Consider the following 14,670-nt stretch of genomic DNA (forward strand, 5'->3'; position numbering starts at 1 on the left):
CGAACTCTCGCGTGTCCTTGCTGCCGAGGCCATCCTCCCTGTTCTGTGCCGAGGCGGCGTCCTCGTCGGCGGTGCCGGGCTGTTAATCCTAACGGCGCCGCACGGAGGTTATGGGGTGCCACGTGGTCCCCACAACTAGTATTTCGACACTGCTGTGTAAAGTGCGTGAAATGACAATCTTGGATTTGTTCTTTCAGTTTGTAGCTGCTGTAGACTTCAGAGGGGCGTGGGGCTCGCCAGGAGCTGTTTCGCCCACGCTCTTGCGGCAGACTAAAGCACATTTGTTGTAAACGCCTAAGTTGTCATTCATTTTCTCTGACATTTTTATCGGGGAATAAAAAGCGAAAGATATAAAACAACGACTCATTCTTTAATTCATCAGTGTATTGGCGCAAAGAACAATAAACTGTTTCGCAGGTTGAAGATATCATTAATGCGATGACAGACGCTTTCAACGATACGCTCCGCCAGAGCACGTGGATGGACGCTGAAACAAGATCTGAGGCGAAATTAAAGGTAGGAAAGAACACACAGTATGACGCCTACGCGGAGTACTGTAATTTTAAAGTTACATTTATTTACCAGAACTTTAGACAACCGTTGATGTAGGCATGGTTTAAAATCTTGCGCCTGCAGACACTTAAAAGCCAGTTTTGGAGGCACTTTTTCAGTGTCGCCAAGTTTACACAAATTCCTACCACTTTTCTGCAATGTTTTGATGATGGCGTGTATTTTAAAAACTCTGGCACCCGCACTAAAGCGACCTCAAAGCGCATTTCTAGGTGTTTGGATCTGTGCTTCCCGGCTTAGTGCCTACTGCGCATGCTATTGTTACTTTTTACGGCACATATATGAAACGTCATGTAGGGAGAAACTTGTGATATTCGTACGCGTTTAAAATGCCGTATCCTTGGCAGGTTCTGAACGATATGATACAGATAAAAAACTCTTCACCAAAACGTTACGTTTATAGCCCGAGATCCAAAATAAATACGCACGACTAAGTCCGTTAAAACACTAACAAAGAATAACAAAGCGAAGTGGCAGAGAAAATGAAAAAAAAAACAGTTCAAGTAAAGAGAATTACAGAGTATGTAATTTACACTCGCGTAGGTCAAAGGCGTCCTCGGAGGCTTGCCTCGCTGTTTCTTCCGTACACGCATAGTGCGGCAGTTGCTACACTGCCGAACGACGTTTTCGCACGGCATTTGAGAAAATGCCGTGAAAATATAACGAGACCGCAGACAACTGAAGGTTAAGACTGCGCTGTGGATATTAATACAATATTTAAAGGTAAAAGCGGCCGACTAACTATTATTAAGGTTGATAATAACAGGTTGGTAGTTTAATTGGTATGTAGCGGAGAGGTTTCATGCGACCGGGACAGGCGGAACGTTGAAACAGCTGGGGGCCAGGACTGAACCTTGAGGAAGTCCCCCCATGACAGTGAAGGGTGCGAGTCTGGCCCTGATAAGTTGGCGGCGTGGAAAAAAACGAAGTGACGCAGTAACATACTCGATCAAGGGGCTGCGCCTGCCTGAGCGTTTATATTCCTTCGTTATAGCCTGTTCGTTCTCCATGGGTAATGAGCGAAACGAGGGCGACGAAATTTGCTTCGTTTGGGATTGAAAGCAAGAGAGCTAACTTGAATTATCAAAGAACGTTGCAAAATTTAGTTATAATATGCTGACAGATTTCTTTTTCAGTTGCAGGAGATGGGGAGAAAAATCGGATATCCCGATTGGCTACTGAACCCGACCAGTCTAGATGAGTTCTACAAATACGTAAGTACTCCTCAACCCCCGTCACATTGCACACTGACGCAACAGACCGCATTACGTGAAGTCCCTGAAAGTTACTGGACATACGTACGCAATAAACCTTCGTCATAAAGATGCAAACGGGGCGGCTAAAGAGTTTGATATAAGGGGTAGTTCGACATGCGCGACTGATCCATAAAATCGCGCTAAATACCGTCGAAGCAGCCACGACGTCTAAGCAAAAGTCATAACTCGAGCTATTTCGTGAAAGAAACAATCACTGAGGCGCAAAATATCCTGGGCCATCTCCCCTAATGGGAAACCTGGAGATGAGCAAAGCATGCAGTGTTTAAGTGTATTCTTGGCGCCTTGGCGTTTTTGCCCGCGGAGGTAAAACCGTTGTCGGTAGAGGTACACAGATTTGCTGTAAAATTCTCGTGTCTTTGAAGCGCGAAGCGTTCTAGCGGGAGGCGTTGGAAAACGAGTGTCCCGGTGTTTTCATACCGTGACTACATGAAACAACGACGATGACAGAAGACGCCTACAGCCCGAGCCCCTAAGAAGCTTCGCCCCTGAAAAGGCGCGAAGCCAGGCCTTTCGGAAAAGGGTCATTCGACGCGAAAGGTGTCGAGCGTCGAGAAAAATAGGGCGCGAGCAAATCTCCGGAAACGGGGATGCTTGATTGCCACTCTTAGCCCCGCCATATGCCCACGCATGCGCACAAGTTTGCTCTACGCTGAGCAAGCTACCAGAATTCTTCCAGTACTACTGTCTGAAAGACGTGCATTTGGGTATGTAGGTGCCGCGTGAAACCTCATTAACGGAAATAATAATAAGAATAAAGTGTCTTCGTTGGTTTCGTGTGTTTTATTTCCCTTCGGAGGAGGCTGTTTTCTTGCTGTTGGTAGCAAACAAAAACGTCCACCCGTGAGCGCAAGATGTGGGATCACATTAGGGAGACCCGCCGCGGTGGCTCAGTGGCTAAGGCGTTGCGCTGCTGAGCACGAGGTCGCGGGTTCGATTCCCGGCCGCGGCGGCCGCTTTTCTGATGGAGGCGAAAAGCAAAAACGCCCGTGTGTACGAGATTTCGGCGCACGATAAAGATCCCCAGGTGGTCAAAATTAATCCGGAGCCCTCCACTACAGCGCGCCTCATCGCCTGCGTTGCGTCGGCGCGTTAAAACCCCACAATCAATCAATCAAATCACATTAGGGAGCACTGGGTGGTCTTAATAAACCAGGACTCCTGCGTAGCACAGGTGTAGTTATTAGAATCCTGAACCCTAGACCAAATGTCAATGTGTTATGTTTCTGCGATATAAGCATGTTTTTTGACGTAAGCGTCAGTGCACGAATACCTTTTTACATTATCGTGACCCTCAGTATAAAGTCTGCAATTTAGCATTCACAAAATATATCGAACAATGACTCTATATACACGAGCTTGTTACGCTGTTGTTAAATTGCTGAACACTAGTGGCATTTTCATGGTAACTGAACTAGTCTTCTAATCAATCTTTACAGATCCCACGACTGAACACCAGCACTCCTTTTCTGTCACTGTGGCGTAGCATAACAAGTAACAGCTGGAAAACAATGCTAGATAAACTCAGGAGTCCTTACGACGCCGATAAAAGGTAATGGCGAACACTTCATCCAGAAATTTGCTTATTGTACTGCATCCACGGTGTAAGCCCCTAAGCAGAAATTATGTGGATACGAACAGACGTCGATGGGAATAATGATGGACACTTTTAGCACTGAATCTTGCTCCTGCTCAAGAAATTGTTTTCCGGCAGTTCGAGCCAGATATAGGGCTTTAATGGGATCTGAAATTATTTCTATCCAAGCTACAATTAGACGTCAGAAATTGTTTTTGTGTGTAAGTGGACTCGAAAAGTAAGCTATAATTGGAAGTAGCCATGTTCGATATGTCTGGGTCAGACTATATTCGAAAACAACAATTGCTTCCCCCTCAATCCAGGTCTGAGATTAGCTTGAACTCCTGTGCGAAACGAAATGCGTCTTATTCTCAAAAGCAGACCGAAATTACTGCTGTATATTCGAGAGGTTTCGAAGTGTTGTTTCGGAGCACAGTGAATAGCTCAAGAGCGTGCACGTGCTGTCACAATTGTATATGCCATAGGATGGTCATTCTGCATGACGGACTTGAGATCCTTCTGGACCATACCAAGTGCAATCAAACTAGCTCAATAATACATCCACCTCGTTGCGCCGAGTATACGAAAAGGAAGTCACGCTGTATCATTCTCCCGTGCATTAATGTTCTTTCCTTTTTCGGTGCATTTAGTTGGATTGTTGGCCCAGCCGTTGTGAATGCCTTCTACAGTCCGTACGGAAATGAAATAGGTAAGAAACTGCGCGTGTTCGACTGCCCCATTTGTTCCGAAAATCTTGGTACGCGTAGTTCGCGTGTGTGTGTATACTGGCATGGAGAGAAACTTTGATAAAACCTAGTACGAACAGCTCGTTGAATGGAACTGATAAAGTAAGAGAATTTTACCATTGAACTTATCCGTTACATCTTTAATGCGAAGCTTTCTACGCCCTGCTGATGGCGATGTAGTTAAGGAAAAGCGAATCATAATGATAATGATAAAACGCGAAGCTATCTCTTATACAAAAACATAGCGGAAAAACCAACTTTACAAAAAACGCACTGCAGGGAATCTAGCTTTGCACAATGAGTTTGCCCAAACGGCACAACAATTTGATGGTTTTTCGAATACAAATGTACACAGTCCAATCAGCCAAAGTCCAAATAGACTACAATGCTGAGCTAACCACATCAGGACACTCAGACGGGCCAATCACAAAGTAATAGATACAATATCACAGCATTACATTCGGTCAGCTCAGCGTTGCACATTTGGACTTAGGTTGATTGGACCACGGACTTCGCATTTGTCGCAGAAACCATCATGATTCTACGAACTTTCTTCGACAAACAGGCGATAAGTTTCCTTTTTTTATAATTTTTAAATATTTGTCTGTCTCATGAACATAATTTTTTAGATGCATGTCATGGCTTCTCTACGGCGCAAAAATACAAACATGTGCGCAATTTTTAAGGTAGTTACACTTCTCCGTATAACATTTGTCACCTGTGCTTCCAAAAGTACTAGCTAAAACTTCTCTTACAGTGTTTCCTGCGGCACTCCTTCAGGGTGTTTTCTACCAGCCCGACCTTCCACGGTAAGCCTAAATGTGACAAATAGTGCACATTGTAAGGGCTTTGCACTCATTTTCAACACTCAGCTAACGAAATCAAAAAGCGTGTACGGCAAAGGTTCGCCGTAAATCATTCGACGCGATATTTCTTTTTTTTTCAGAGAAAGCTCTACGAAGGAACAAATTTAGGCGGGAAACGGGCCCCAGGAAACAGGCACTAGTGCTGCTTACGTTACATTGTTAGCTACAAACTTGACAGCTGTAAAAGCCCCGCGGAAATCACCCGACTAGTTAGCGAGCGTCCACGTGCTGCTCAGGAACTATTTTGAGGTGTTTGCGTATACGTCACCTCGTCTTGTTATTTCGTGGGGAGCGGTGAAAGCAGTTGTAAATGTGCCCAGTCGCGTACTGCTCTGCTCGGACCATTCGTGTATACGCCGAAGACAACGACTGTCATTTTTCGCTTTTCATGAGACTTACAAGAGATACCTTCGCCGTAATATATTTGGTTCTGGTTTTAAACATTGCATTCCTGTTGAATTCGTCATTAGGGGCCGCTAGTTCTGCTCTCTCTGATTGAAAAAAGGAGGCTACCGCGTCATTCTGCCTTCAGTCTAAAGATAGGAAAAGCTGCCAGACTCAACCCTCTGTTCGAAATGCAGTTGTTAATAAAGCGCAGTGAAGGAAAGCATCCTGTGGAAGAACATTGGATTAGTATCGTTGTAATTATGTCTTGTATTTCGTAATTACAGGAAAACGCTTGTGCAACGCAGAACACAAATTCGTATTGTTTAACTCTAATTAGCACATTTCATAAATTGGTGGAAGGTTAACGTTGCCTATCTGGCGTATTTATTTTCAGACCAACGAACGCCATAGCACGGGTAGTTTTCACTGATAAGCAATAAAGATGGCTGTGGGAGCTCTTTTAATAGTTCAGTGCATCCTCAGAGCTCTGGGTAAATACAACGACAAAGCCTATTGCGATGTATTTTTATGCAGGTTTCTTAACATTGGAGCTATTGGAAGTGTGATTGGACACGAGATTACACACGGCTTTGACGATATAGGTAGGCAGTTTTCTCGTTACCTATAGATTAGGTTGCACACAGCAAGTATTATTGTCCATGTACTTGTAATTGACAATTGTATACAAGCGTTAACGCATCTGTTTTAGACAAAGACGAGTTCAGCGAACACGCCCAAATTGTGTGATAATTACGCCAGTAAAAGGACGCAGCTGTGCTATGTTTACCAATGCTTTTGTTGCCCTTGAAGGAAGCCAGTTTGATGCAGAGGGTCGGCTACGCGACTGGTTGAGCAAAAGTACTCGAAGAACATTCGGGGAGAAATCTCAATGCTTTGTGAAACAATATGGAAACATTTATGACAAAGAAGCCGGAATGAAGGTACAGTGCTTATGTTCATTTATTGTGTGCAATGAGCATTAAGACGTTTACGAGAGGAAGAAGTGATGTGCCGTGGTGATATTATTATAATGGTTCATTTATGTCTTCTTCAAGATGAATACTTTTCTCATGGACTCCCAATCGCTCCTATCCTTCTATGTCAGAGCGCATTCTTCATGGACTCCCAATCGCTCCTATCCTTCTATGTCAGAGCGCATTCTTCGGCCACCCGAATTCCCATGTATCACTCGTCTACCGAGCCGTTAGTCTCCCCTTACGTCCAGCTTTGCCTCTCTGCAGCAGTTGTTGGTTACCCGGATGGTCTGCCAGTTGTCAGTTCTCTGTATTGCATGCCCAGGCCAAGTCCACTCTTTTCCCTTAATTGGAGTCATGATGTCGTCCACCCTAGTTTCCCCCTAATCCAAGACAATCGGTTACCGCGCCTAAGCGCCACTCCTGTCACACTTTCTTGCATGGCTAATTGGCCAACGTTTTCCTTCAAGGGGTTAAATAATGCAATTTTCCGCCCCACAAGTTATCCACAGCGATACGCAGTGCATGTAAACAGTTCTCAGTAAAAACATCGCCCACCATTATTACTTGGGAGTGCTTGCCGAATGCACCCCAGCACGCACCAGTTCTACACCGAACTCATTTCTTGTGGTTTGGATGGGCAATGGCAACTTGTCCAAATTAGTTATATCCCCCCATCTGTTCAAGCATTTCATCGCATAGGTTTACGAGGAAGCTTCATGCCTGTCGATTTAACATTGCTTCTGTCTAATTGTATTTTTCTTAGATTTACGACTGTGCTTTCCGAGTACATTTACTCAGCATAAACTTATTTGCTTTACTTTTGCGTCTATTGATGATTACGTTTGTAAGAAGGAAATCGATGCGTTTTCATTTCCATGCAGCTGTACGGGGAAAATACCCTGGGAGAGAATATTGCCGACAACGGCGGCCTCCGAACCGCTTTCAAGGTAAGATCTCCCCTCCTTGAATGTGCACGTACCTCAAAATTTCATTTTATGCTTTTAATAAGGAGGCTCGTAGCCCAGGGGGTGGTGGGGAGGGATGGTGCGAGAAAGAAATTGTGAAGTTTTTTTGGTGTTATGACGCCGTTCAACATCTTTTAAAGGAAATATATGAGCTTGATTCACTTCTATTTTCATTGCGGATCATTTTTAACTAAGCAGTATCCGTTCATCGCACGAAAAAACTCAGAGTGTGAGGAAAAGTGGCGCGGAGGGAAGGAGTGCACGATCAGGTGTTGGGAGTGCGCACGTCAAAAAAAAAAAAAAAAAATGTGGTTAGGAAGGTCCCGGGAATCGAACCCCGGACCTTTAGGTCTTGAAGCCGGCAGCCTAACCACACGGTCACCATAAAGGCCCGAGGGCTGCGGGTTAGCAGCGGCAGGGAAGAATAACATGTGCATACAATTGGAGAGAAAAAAACGCTTCCCGCGATCGGAATCGACCCTGGGTCCCTCGCGCTAAGAACCCGGGGTCGATCTGATTGAGCTATCATTGCAATCCGGGCGCGCAGTATTGCCTTCGGGTTTGTAGCGCGGGCGTTGGCTTTGGACTTGGCCGTGGGTTCTAGCACGTGCTAGCGCGATCCACATTAGGAGAGATGTGGAAGACTGCGGACGAAACGATCCGTGCCTGGCAGTCATGGAGAACTCTCAGTGGCCAGTTCGGACATAAACATGACGTGCAACAGCCGGGTCTCCGACGAAGGGAGAAGGGTCGCCAGCTCTGCTGTTTCTCCAGCCTTGCAACGCTAGTGGATGCTGCGTCATTTTTTAAAATAACACCGCGAAATGCTGACCCCAGGGCCGAGGCAGGCGGTGGTGCCGCGCTCTTTCAGTCTCCAAAACGAGAGCCGATAATAATTCCGTTCTTACAATTTTTCAAGACTGTGCCTCTAGAAAAAAAAAAACTTGGCTTCCGGACGACAAAGTCGTTTCTACACGTTTGACGCCATGAAAAATGTTAAGCGTTCGGAAGTTCCCTTATGTTTTCGAACTAATATACAGGTAACAGCCAACAAAAATAGAAAACTACACGGAAGGAAGGAAGGAAGAATGTAGAAGAAAGGCAGGAAAGTTAACCTGGCTAGAACATAGTTTGCTATCCTGCACGTGGGTAAGGGGAAATAGGCAAAAAAGAGAGAGGAAAAAAAGAGGACAAGTTGGACCAGACACGTATGCCCAGCACTGAGGCACTGACAGTGATTGACACTGGAGGCTCTCCCTCTATAGCCTAGTGTTCAGGTTCGTCACCCGTAGAAAACGTAATAGTTCCTTAGTCGCCTTCTGAGCGGACGACTGAGAAGGCCAGTGGCACAGAATCTTCTCTCCGAAAACTACAAGGGCCCTAAACTGTGCTTACGTGCTTTGATGGTCAAAGCATTATGGCATGATTTGGCGATAATTATAAGACTTCTTTATTGCTAAATTTTCTGCGGCCATCTATTTGAAAGAGCGGAGCCCGAACGAAATTCCCGAAAGCTTTACAACGAAGCAGTTAACCTCTCGTTAGTCGGGATATTTTGCGGGATCCGTGTGCTGAAGGGAGGGTGGAAGCAAGCCGAAGCCATAGAGAAAGAAAACGAAAAGAAGAAATGAAGGAAGCTCACACTAACGCGTAAGACTTGAAAGTAGCGAAGCTGTACTCAACCTTCACGACCATCACGAAGGTTTAAGCCCACGATGGCAGCTGATTAGCGTCTTCTTCGCTGCCGGAACGACCTTTACTCCACATTGCTGCTATAAGCGTTAGCTTATTTCATTTTCTTGGAAGTGATAATCATTGGACGTCACTTTGGAGGGGTATATGACGTGTCTTTCTCGATCCGAGCACGTGTTGCCACGATTACGGCGAAAGCTGGAGTTCTCTCTTTTTTTGCCATTCTTGGCCAACCTCCCTAAGTCGGTGTGCTTGGCTTGACAAAGTGCGCCGGGGACGCTGGGCGGTCAACGCGAGGTCCGCGCTCACGTGCGTGCCCTCGGCAATTTCTTGGTATTTCTAACTGCGGACGCAAAAAAAATTGCGATTTATAATCAGCTTCGCCGTTAAAAAAGGAAACAAGGCAAGAAGAATATGAACGTGACACAATCGCTCACGTGCCGCTCAAGGTCAAAGAGGTCCCCTCCCTTTGACCTGCCAAGGGGAACACTACGGGAACATCTGAAACACTAAAGCGCCAGTAACATGTGCGCAGTAAGCTGCCGCTCTCGCGAACACCAAAGGCCAGCACTACGCAGCAGGCGTAGCACGAAGGAGGAACGATGGATGTCTCAGCGCCTCACAAATTCGCTGGCCACCCACTTATGTAGGACAGGACAGCTGCTTGATTTCATGACCAGCTGTTCGTTGTCTAGTACTCAGAAATGCGGAATGCTCAGCACGGGTGTAAAGTCGTCTCTGTGGTCAAATATTACATACTTTTCCGTGTTTTATTTGCATAATAACGTAAGTTGCGGCCCTCTTAGGTGACCATACAATTTCCCTAGGAGACCATGTATTTGGAAAAAGAAGCGCTCGAGAAATTTCACGACTTTTCTACGAATTAGATACAAATCATATAAATGTGAAACGTGCCAAGGATTAAAGATCGACTTGAGCGCGAAACGATGGCTTGATTTGCCTGGAGACGTGACAAATATGGAATGATCTGTCTGTATATACGTGCACTACTGCATGTATTGAAAGTGCCTTCTTACAATCATGTCTACGAATTCCGCTTCCCGATACACCCATAAAAAATTTCTTAGGCGTTCCCGATATCTGATTCACCCGCCATAAGCGGGTTTTAATGGCAAAACGAGTAATCAACAATCAAGACCAACTCCATTAGCGCTTTACGGGAATGTGTACACAGCTAGCAATTTTAAAAAGAATACACAAAAAAATATAACGTCCAGTTACTTGCAATGCCCCTTCAGGTGTAATTAAAAAGCACAAACTATTTTGTCGCTCAGCGATAAAACTGCCGATATTAGCAAGTACTAGCGGAGTATCAATCAGCATAAATCAGCGTAAATCAACTGTCAATAAATAAAAGTCCCACTCGCGTTGCAACCTTTCCCCACGCTTGCTTTGTTCGGCAGGTGTATAAAGAAACGTTCAAAGAAGAATGCAACGGGAAAGACGCCCGACTTCAGGGACTGGAGGAGCTATCCGGGGAACAGCTGTTTTTTATATCCAATGCTATGGTAAGTATACTTTTCAATACCATGAGAGGCAAACTGAATGCGTAGCGCATAGCTATCATCACGCGTAAATCTAAATTAAATCTTGTTGAACGTCACGAGCGATTAGCTATTCCAGCACAATAAAAACAGCTCCGTTAACCACCGTTTTTTCAAGCGTTATTAGTATCAACGTATACTCGCCCGGTGAGATTTGAAAACGCCTCAAATAGCTACGGTAAGTGTAACTTGCCGTGTGGTCCTTTTTGCGTGCAGGTATGGTTCGATTTAGCGCGCCCAAGAGAGAAGAAGTTTAACATCCAGTACGACCCCCACAGCCCCAGCGAGTACCGGTAAGTTGTGCGCTACGGCACACTTGAGATCTTAAAGAAAGGCCGGAAATGTGAGTGGTATTTTCGCCTTAAAAACTCCTTCAAAACGGTATAAACTCTTGGGAATATCTTATACGGGAGAAACAAATTCTCACGCATAAGTACTTTGTAACGTAGGATCTATTTAGAAACACGAAAGTTTGGTCTCATGCAACCGCTTTCTTGTTTTTGCATTGAAAGCTTGTTCGCTTATATCGGTAAAGCAGGAACGAAAAATCTTTCTTCACACTTTAGACATTGCCAGCTGGCTCGACAAAAAGTTGCCGCGCACCGTTCCGGCTCGGCCCGGGGGGACAAGCGATTTCACTGACCACGCTCTGCACTACTTGCTCTGTTGCGGGGAATGAGCGTGATAAACACCGCCTCTGGCAAGGTACAACGGGATCTTTAGAGTACGTCTGCCCATTTCACTTTAGACAGAGGGGGAGAGAAAGATGCCTTTTATGATAAAGAGAAGTCAGCCAGGAAGGGAGCTTGGCTTGCCCTCCATATGAACATGAGCGGGGAAAAACTTGGCGACTCAAGCGATGTCACAAAAACGCATACAAACACTAAAAAATGCAGATAAGCACACAGAATGATCATGATGATGATGATCATTGTGTTTTTATGGCGCAAGGTCGACCAAGGGCAAAGAGCGCCAAGGAAAAGCTGTTTTATTAGGACGAGGTGATACTGAAAAACGCAAGCACACAAAATGATGATGATGATTATTGGGTTTTTATGGCACAAGGTCGACTAAGATCAGGACGAGGCGATACTAAAAAACGCAGATAAGCACACAGAATGAGGGTGACGATGATGATAATTATAGGGTTTTCATGGCTCAAGGTCGACTAAGGGCAAATAGCTCCAAGGAAAAGCTGTTGTATGAGGACGGGGTGATCCTAAAAAAACGCAGATAATCACACATAATGATGATGATGATCATTGGGTTTTTATGGCGCAAGTTCGACTAAGAGCAAATAGCGCCAAGGAAAAGCTATAGTATGAGGACGAGGTGATACTAAATATAAAGCATTTAACTAAAACTAGACGTGAAATGACATAAAAGACGAATGAATATTATTGGTGTAAAGAGAGTGTCAACGTGAATCATAAGTAATGAGGTGTGAAAACTTCACATCACCAAGAAACGTAACAGTACGCTTGTGGGTATGATAAACACAGAAACATTGACAGACGCAGGAACATGCACACAGCACACGCGCAGCGGTAAAGTTAAGGCAAACGTTCACAGTTTTGTTCAGGCAGGAGTCGCGGAATATTATTACATGGCATTGTATATTGATGATTGAACATTATCCGATTCTTCATAATCACATCAATGGTTGATAATTAAAAGGATCATTACTCGATGGCCCCACGCCGGAGGAGGCAGAAATTTCAAGGCAAGCTGACGCCGAAAAATTAATAAAAGATCTACTGGTTGATCGAACATTTGTGCACTCTTCTTTGTTGTGACCGAGACTCCCATCTGGGAGCCGAAACGTTAAACTTTCACTCAGTGACTTTGTGGCCGGCATCCTTCCCCTTTATTCTGAAACATATGAGTCCGGCCTGACAGGCTTCTGCAGTACTCTTGACTTCCCACCGTTTTTCGAGCCGCTGTTACATTTGATCTCTTCTTTTTTTTCTTTCAGGATCAATGTGCCGATGAGGAACATGGCTGAGTTCTCCACCGTGTTTAATTGTGCCCCGCGCTCACGAATGAGCCCGGATCGCAAGAAAACATGTGTGTTATGGTGAATTTGCTGAAAAATAATTGAAAAAAAAAACAGCGACAACAGGCTTAATCATGCAAAAGAACATTCAGCGTATGTCGTGTTGTATGTCGTCAGTAAGCATAGCATACTGACTATTAAAAACAGCACAAAAATGGCTTTTTTCATTTATTCACAGTTCAATAATAATTCTGATGCCTTCATGGAACAATATGCATCGAAGAACCACGAATACAATCTACGGCATGTGAGCTACACCAAAGAAAGAATCCGCACTAACTATATATATGGGTTGCAAAAGACACCTTAGATAATTCACGACGTTTTGAACAAGCACCCTGTAATTCTTACATTGATACAGTCTCGTTTTTCTGCACAATGTTTAAAAAATTGCTGTGTATTTGTTGGAGCTAAATTGAAGAAGCTCTTTATAATATAGATAAGCTCCTATATTACCGTTGAATATCCCTCTGTATTTCTACTTTGGGTTCTTGTGTACATTTGTAAAGCAATTCTTGAGTTCTACAGCTTCCATCTTCACTTGCGTTACCTAAAGTTTGCATCAAATGGAGTTTGTCTCCCGTCTCCTGTACTATATTTTCTCTGCATAAAAATTATGTACTTTGTCACGTCGAGCCTGAGTTGTGTGTTGAAAACAGGGCGGGGGATGTCGCTTTGTCAGGAAGTTCGTTTGCTTTTTCGACATTCCCTTAGCACAACCGGTACCCTGACGTTACGTGTTCATTATTATGTTTACCTCTGTAAGATCTCTGTAGTAATTTTTTTGGTTGTCTGAAATAAACATTTACTTCATTTCACTTCACATGTGTCTTATGGGGACTTTGCTAAAAAGATTGAAAAAAACAAACAAACAGAGACAGCAGGCAAACTACCATAAAAGAACTTTCAGCGTATGTCGTTAATGATCTCTTACCCAAAAACCCTCACATCATCAATAAAGAACTCTGTTCTCGCGCCCAGACTGATTTTTGTGCTTTTTTTCTAGAAAACGACTCAACTAGTGAAACAAAGCAGCGTTCTTTCTCAGACAGAACGAAAAACTATGTCTAGAATATGTAGAAAATCTATCGCCTTGCATGGTCGGAGAAAACCCTGTACACACATGTAGTTCATTAATAAAGCCAATTAAATTATAGACACCCCAGAAAGTAAAACAATTATGTTTGCGATTTAAAAGCTGAATGAACTACACGCCTTACACCGGCGATATCCCTGTTGCTGCTTGGGAATGATATGTTGAAAGTAAGCATGTCAACCCTTCCCAGTTGCCCAGTTGCCAGTTCCCAGTTCCCAGTTCCCAGTTGCCAGTTGCCAGTTCCCAGTTGCCCACCTGTACAGATGGGGGAGCAGAAACAGCTCGACGATGCTACTTCAATTAAATGAGCGCGTCATCGCTGTTCGAAAGAAAAGTTGTCAGTTGTTTCATTTTATTTGCATTAACTACGAATGCTGAGCCCGACGTACTCGCAAACAAAGCTTCACGGGGGACATTTGTGGCAAGAGTTTTCATTGTTCACTGGTTACAGCGTCAATGTGGGTGGTTACTTATAGTTGGGAAACAATATTACTCAGCGCACGAAAGAACAGGACGGAAGAAGAACAGAGGACAAGCGCGAGACATCTACTAATTCTGTATTGTGCATGGAGCAGCAGAGCGCAAGCGCCAGACACAGAGGCAGGCTAACAAAATAAAAATAAACTTGAGAGATCACAAAATGACATGTTCGCTCACACCCGGGAAACATGTGCATTTAGTTCATTTACTTCTGCGAAAGGATCGCCAAGTGTTTACTAACGCACTCGCTACCGGCATTAGAAATGGAAACGGTCTCGAAATCTTCCAGGCGTGTCCCCATCTAAAAGGTGCGCAGTACGCATGTTTCTCTAAAAAGCGGGACGCACAGCATCGATGCCCAGTGCACGAATCCAAGTGCTCCGAATTTCAACCAACAAGGGAACAATTCATGCGCTCTGA

The 14,670-nt window shown here is 44.5% G+C and overlaps 1 protein-coding gene across 1 annotated transcript; it reads left to right on the plus strand.

Annotated features, from left to right (window-relative positions):
- The first annotated feature begins 417 nt into the window (after nt 1–417).
- LOC144163095 (neprilysin-1-like) lies at nt 418–13,485 on the plus strand. Its single transcript, XM_077693896.1, has 11 exons — nt 418–516; nt 1,707–1,784; nt 3,284–3,396; nt 4,071–4,129; nt 4,924–4,975; nt 5,954–6,021; nt 6,230–6,360; nt 7,278–7,343; nt 10,478–10,582; nt 10,835–10,911; nt 12,594–13,485. The coding sequence occupies exons 1-11, from the start codon at nt 439–441 to the stop codon at nt 12,697–12,699; spliced, it is 933 nt and encodes a 310-aa protein (XP_077550022.1). The 5' UTR covers nt 418–438; the 3' UTR covers nt 12,700–13,485.
- Nucleotides 13,486–14,670: the final 1,185 nt, after the last annotated feature.

The sequence above is a fragment of the Haemaphysalis longicornis genome, unplaced genomic scaffold (assembly GCF_048455015.1).
Source record: "Haemaphysalis longicornis isolate Haplotype H1 unplaced genomic scaffold, Haemaphysalis longicornis Haplotype H1 scaffold_12, whole genome shotgun sequence".
NCBI lineage: Eukaryota > Metazoa > Arthropoda > Arachnida > Ixodida > Ixodidae > Haemaphysalis > Haemaphysalis longicornis.

What these genes read in the sequence shown, in the direction of transcription:
- LOC144163095 (XM_077693896.1), top strand. Translation starts at nt 439, where the DNA reads ATGACAGACGCTTTCAACGATACGCTCCGCCAGAGCACGTGGATGGAC. An exon ending in GATCTGAGGCGAAATTAAAG is followed by an intron (nt 517 to 1,706) that starts GTAGGAAAGAAC and finishes TTTCTTTTTCAG; the next exon opens with TTGCAGGAGATGGGGAGAAA. An exon ending in CCTTACGACGCCGATAAAAG is followed by an intron (nt 3,397 to 4,070) that starts GTAATGGCGAAC and finishes CGGTGCATTTAG; the next exon opens with TTGGATTGTTGGCCCAGCCG.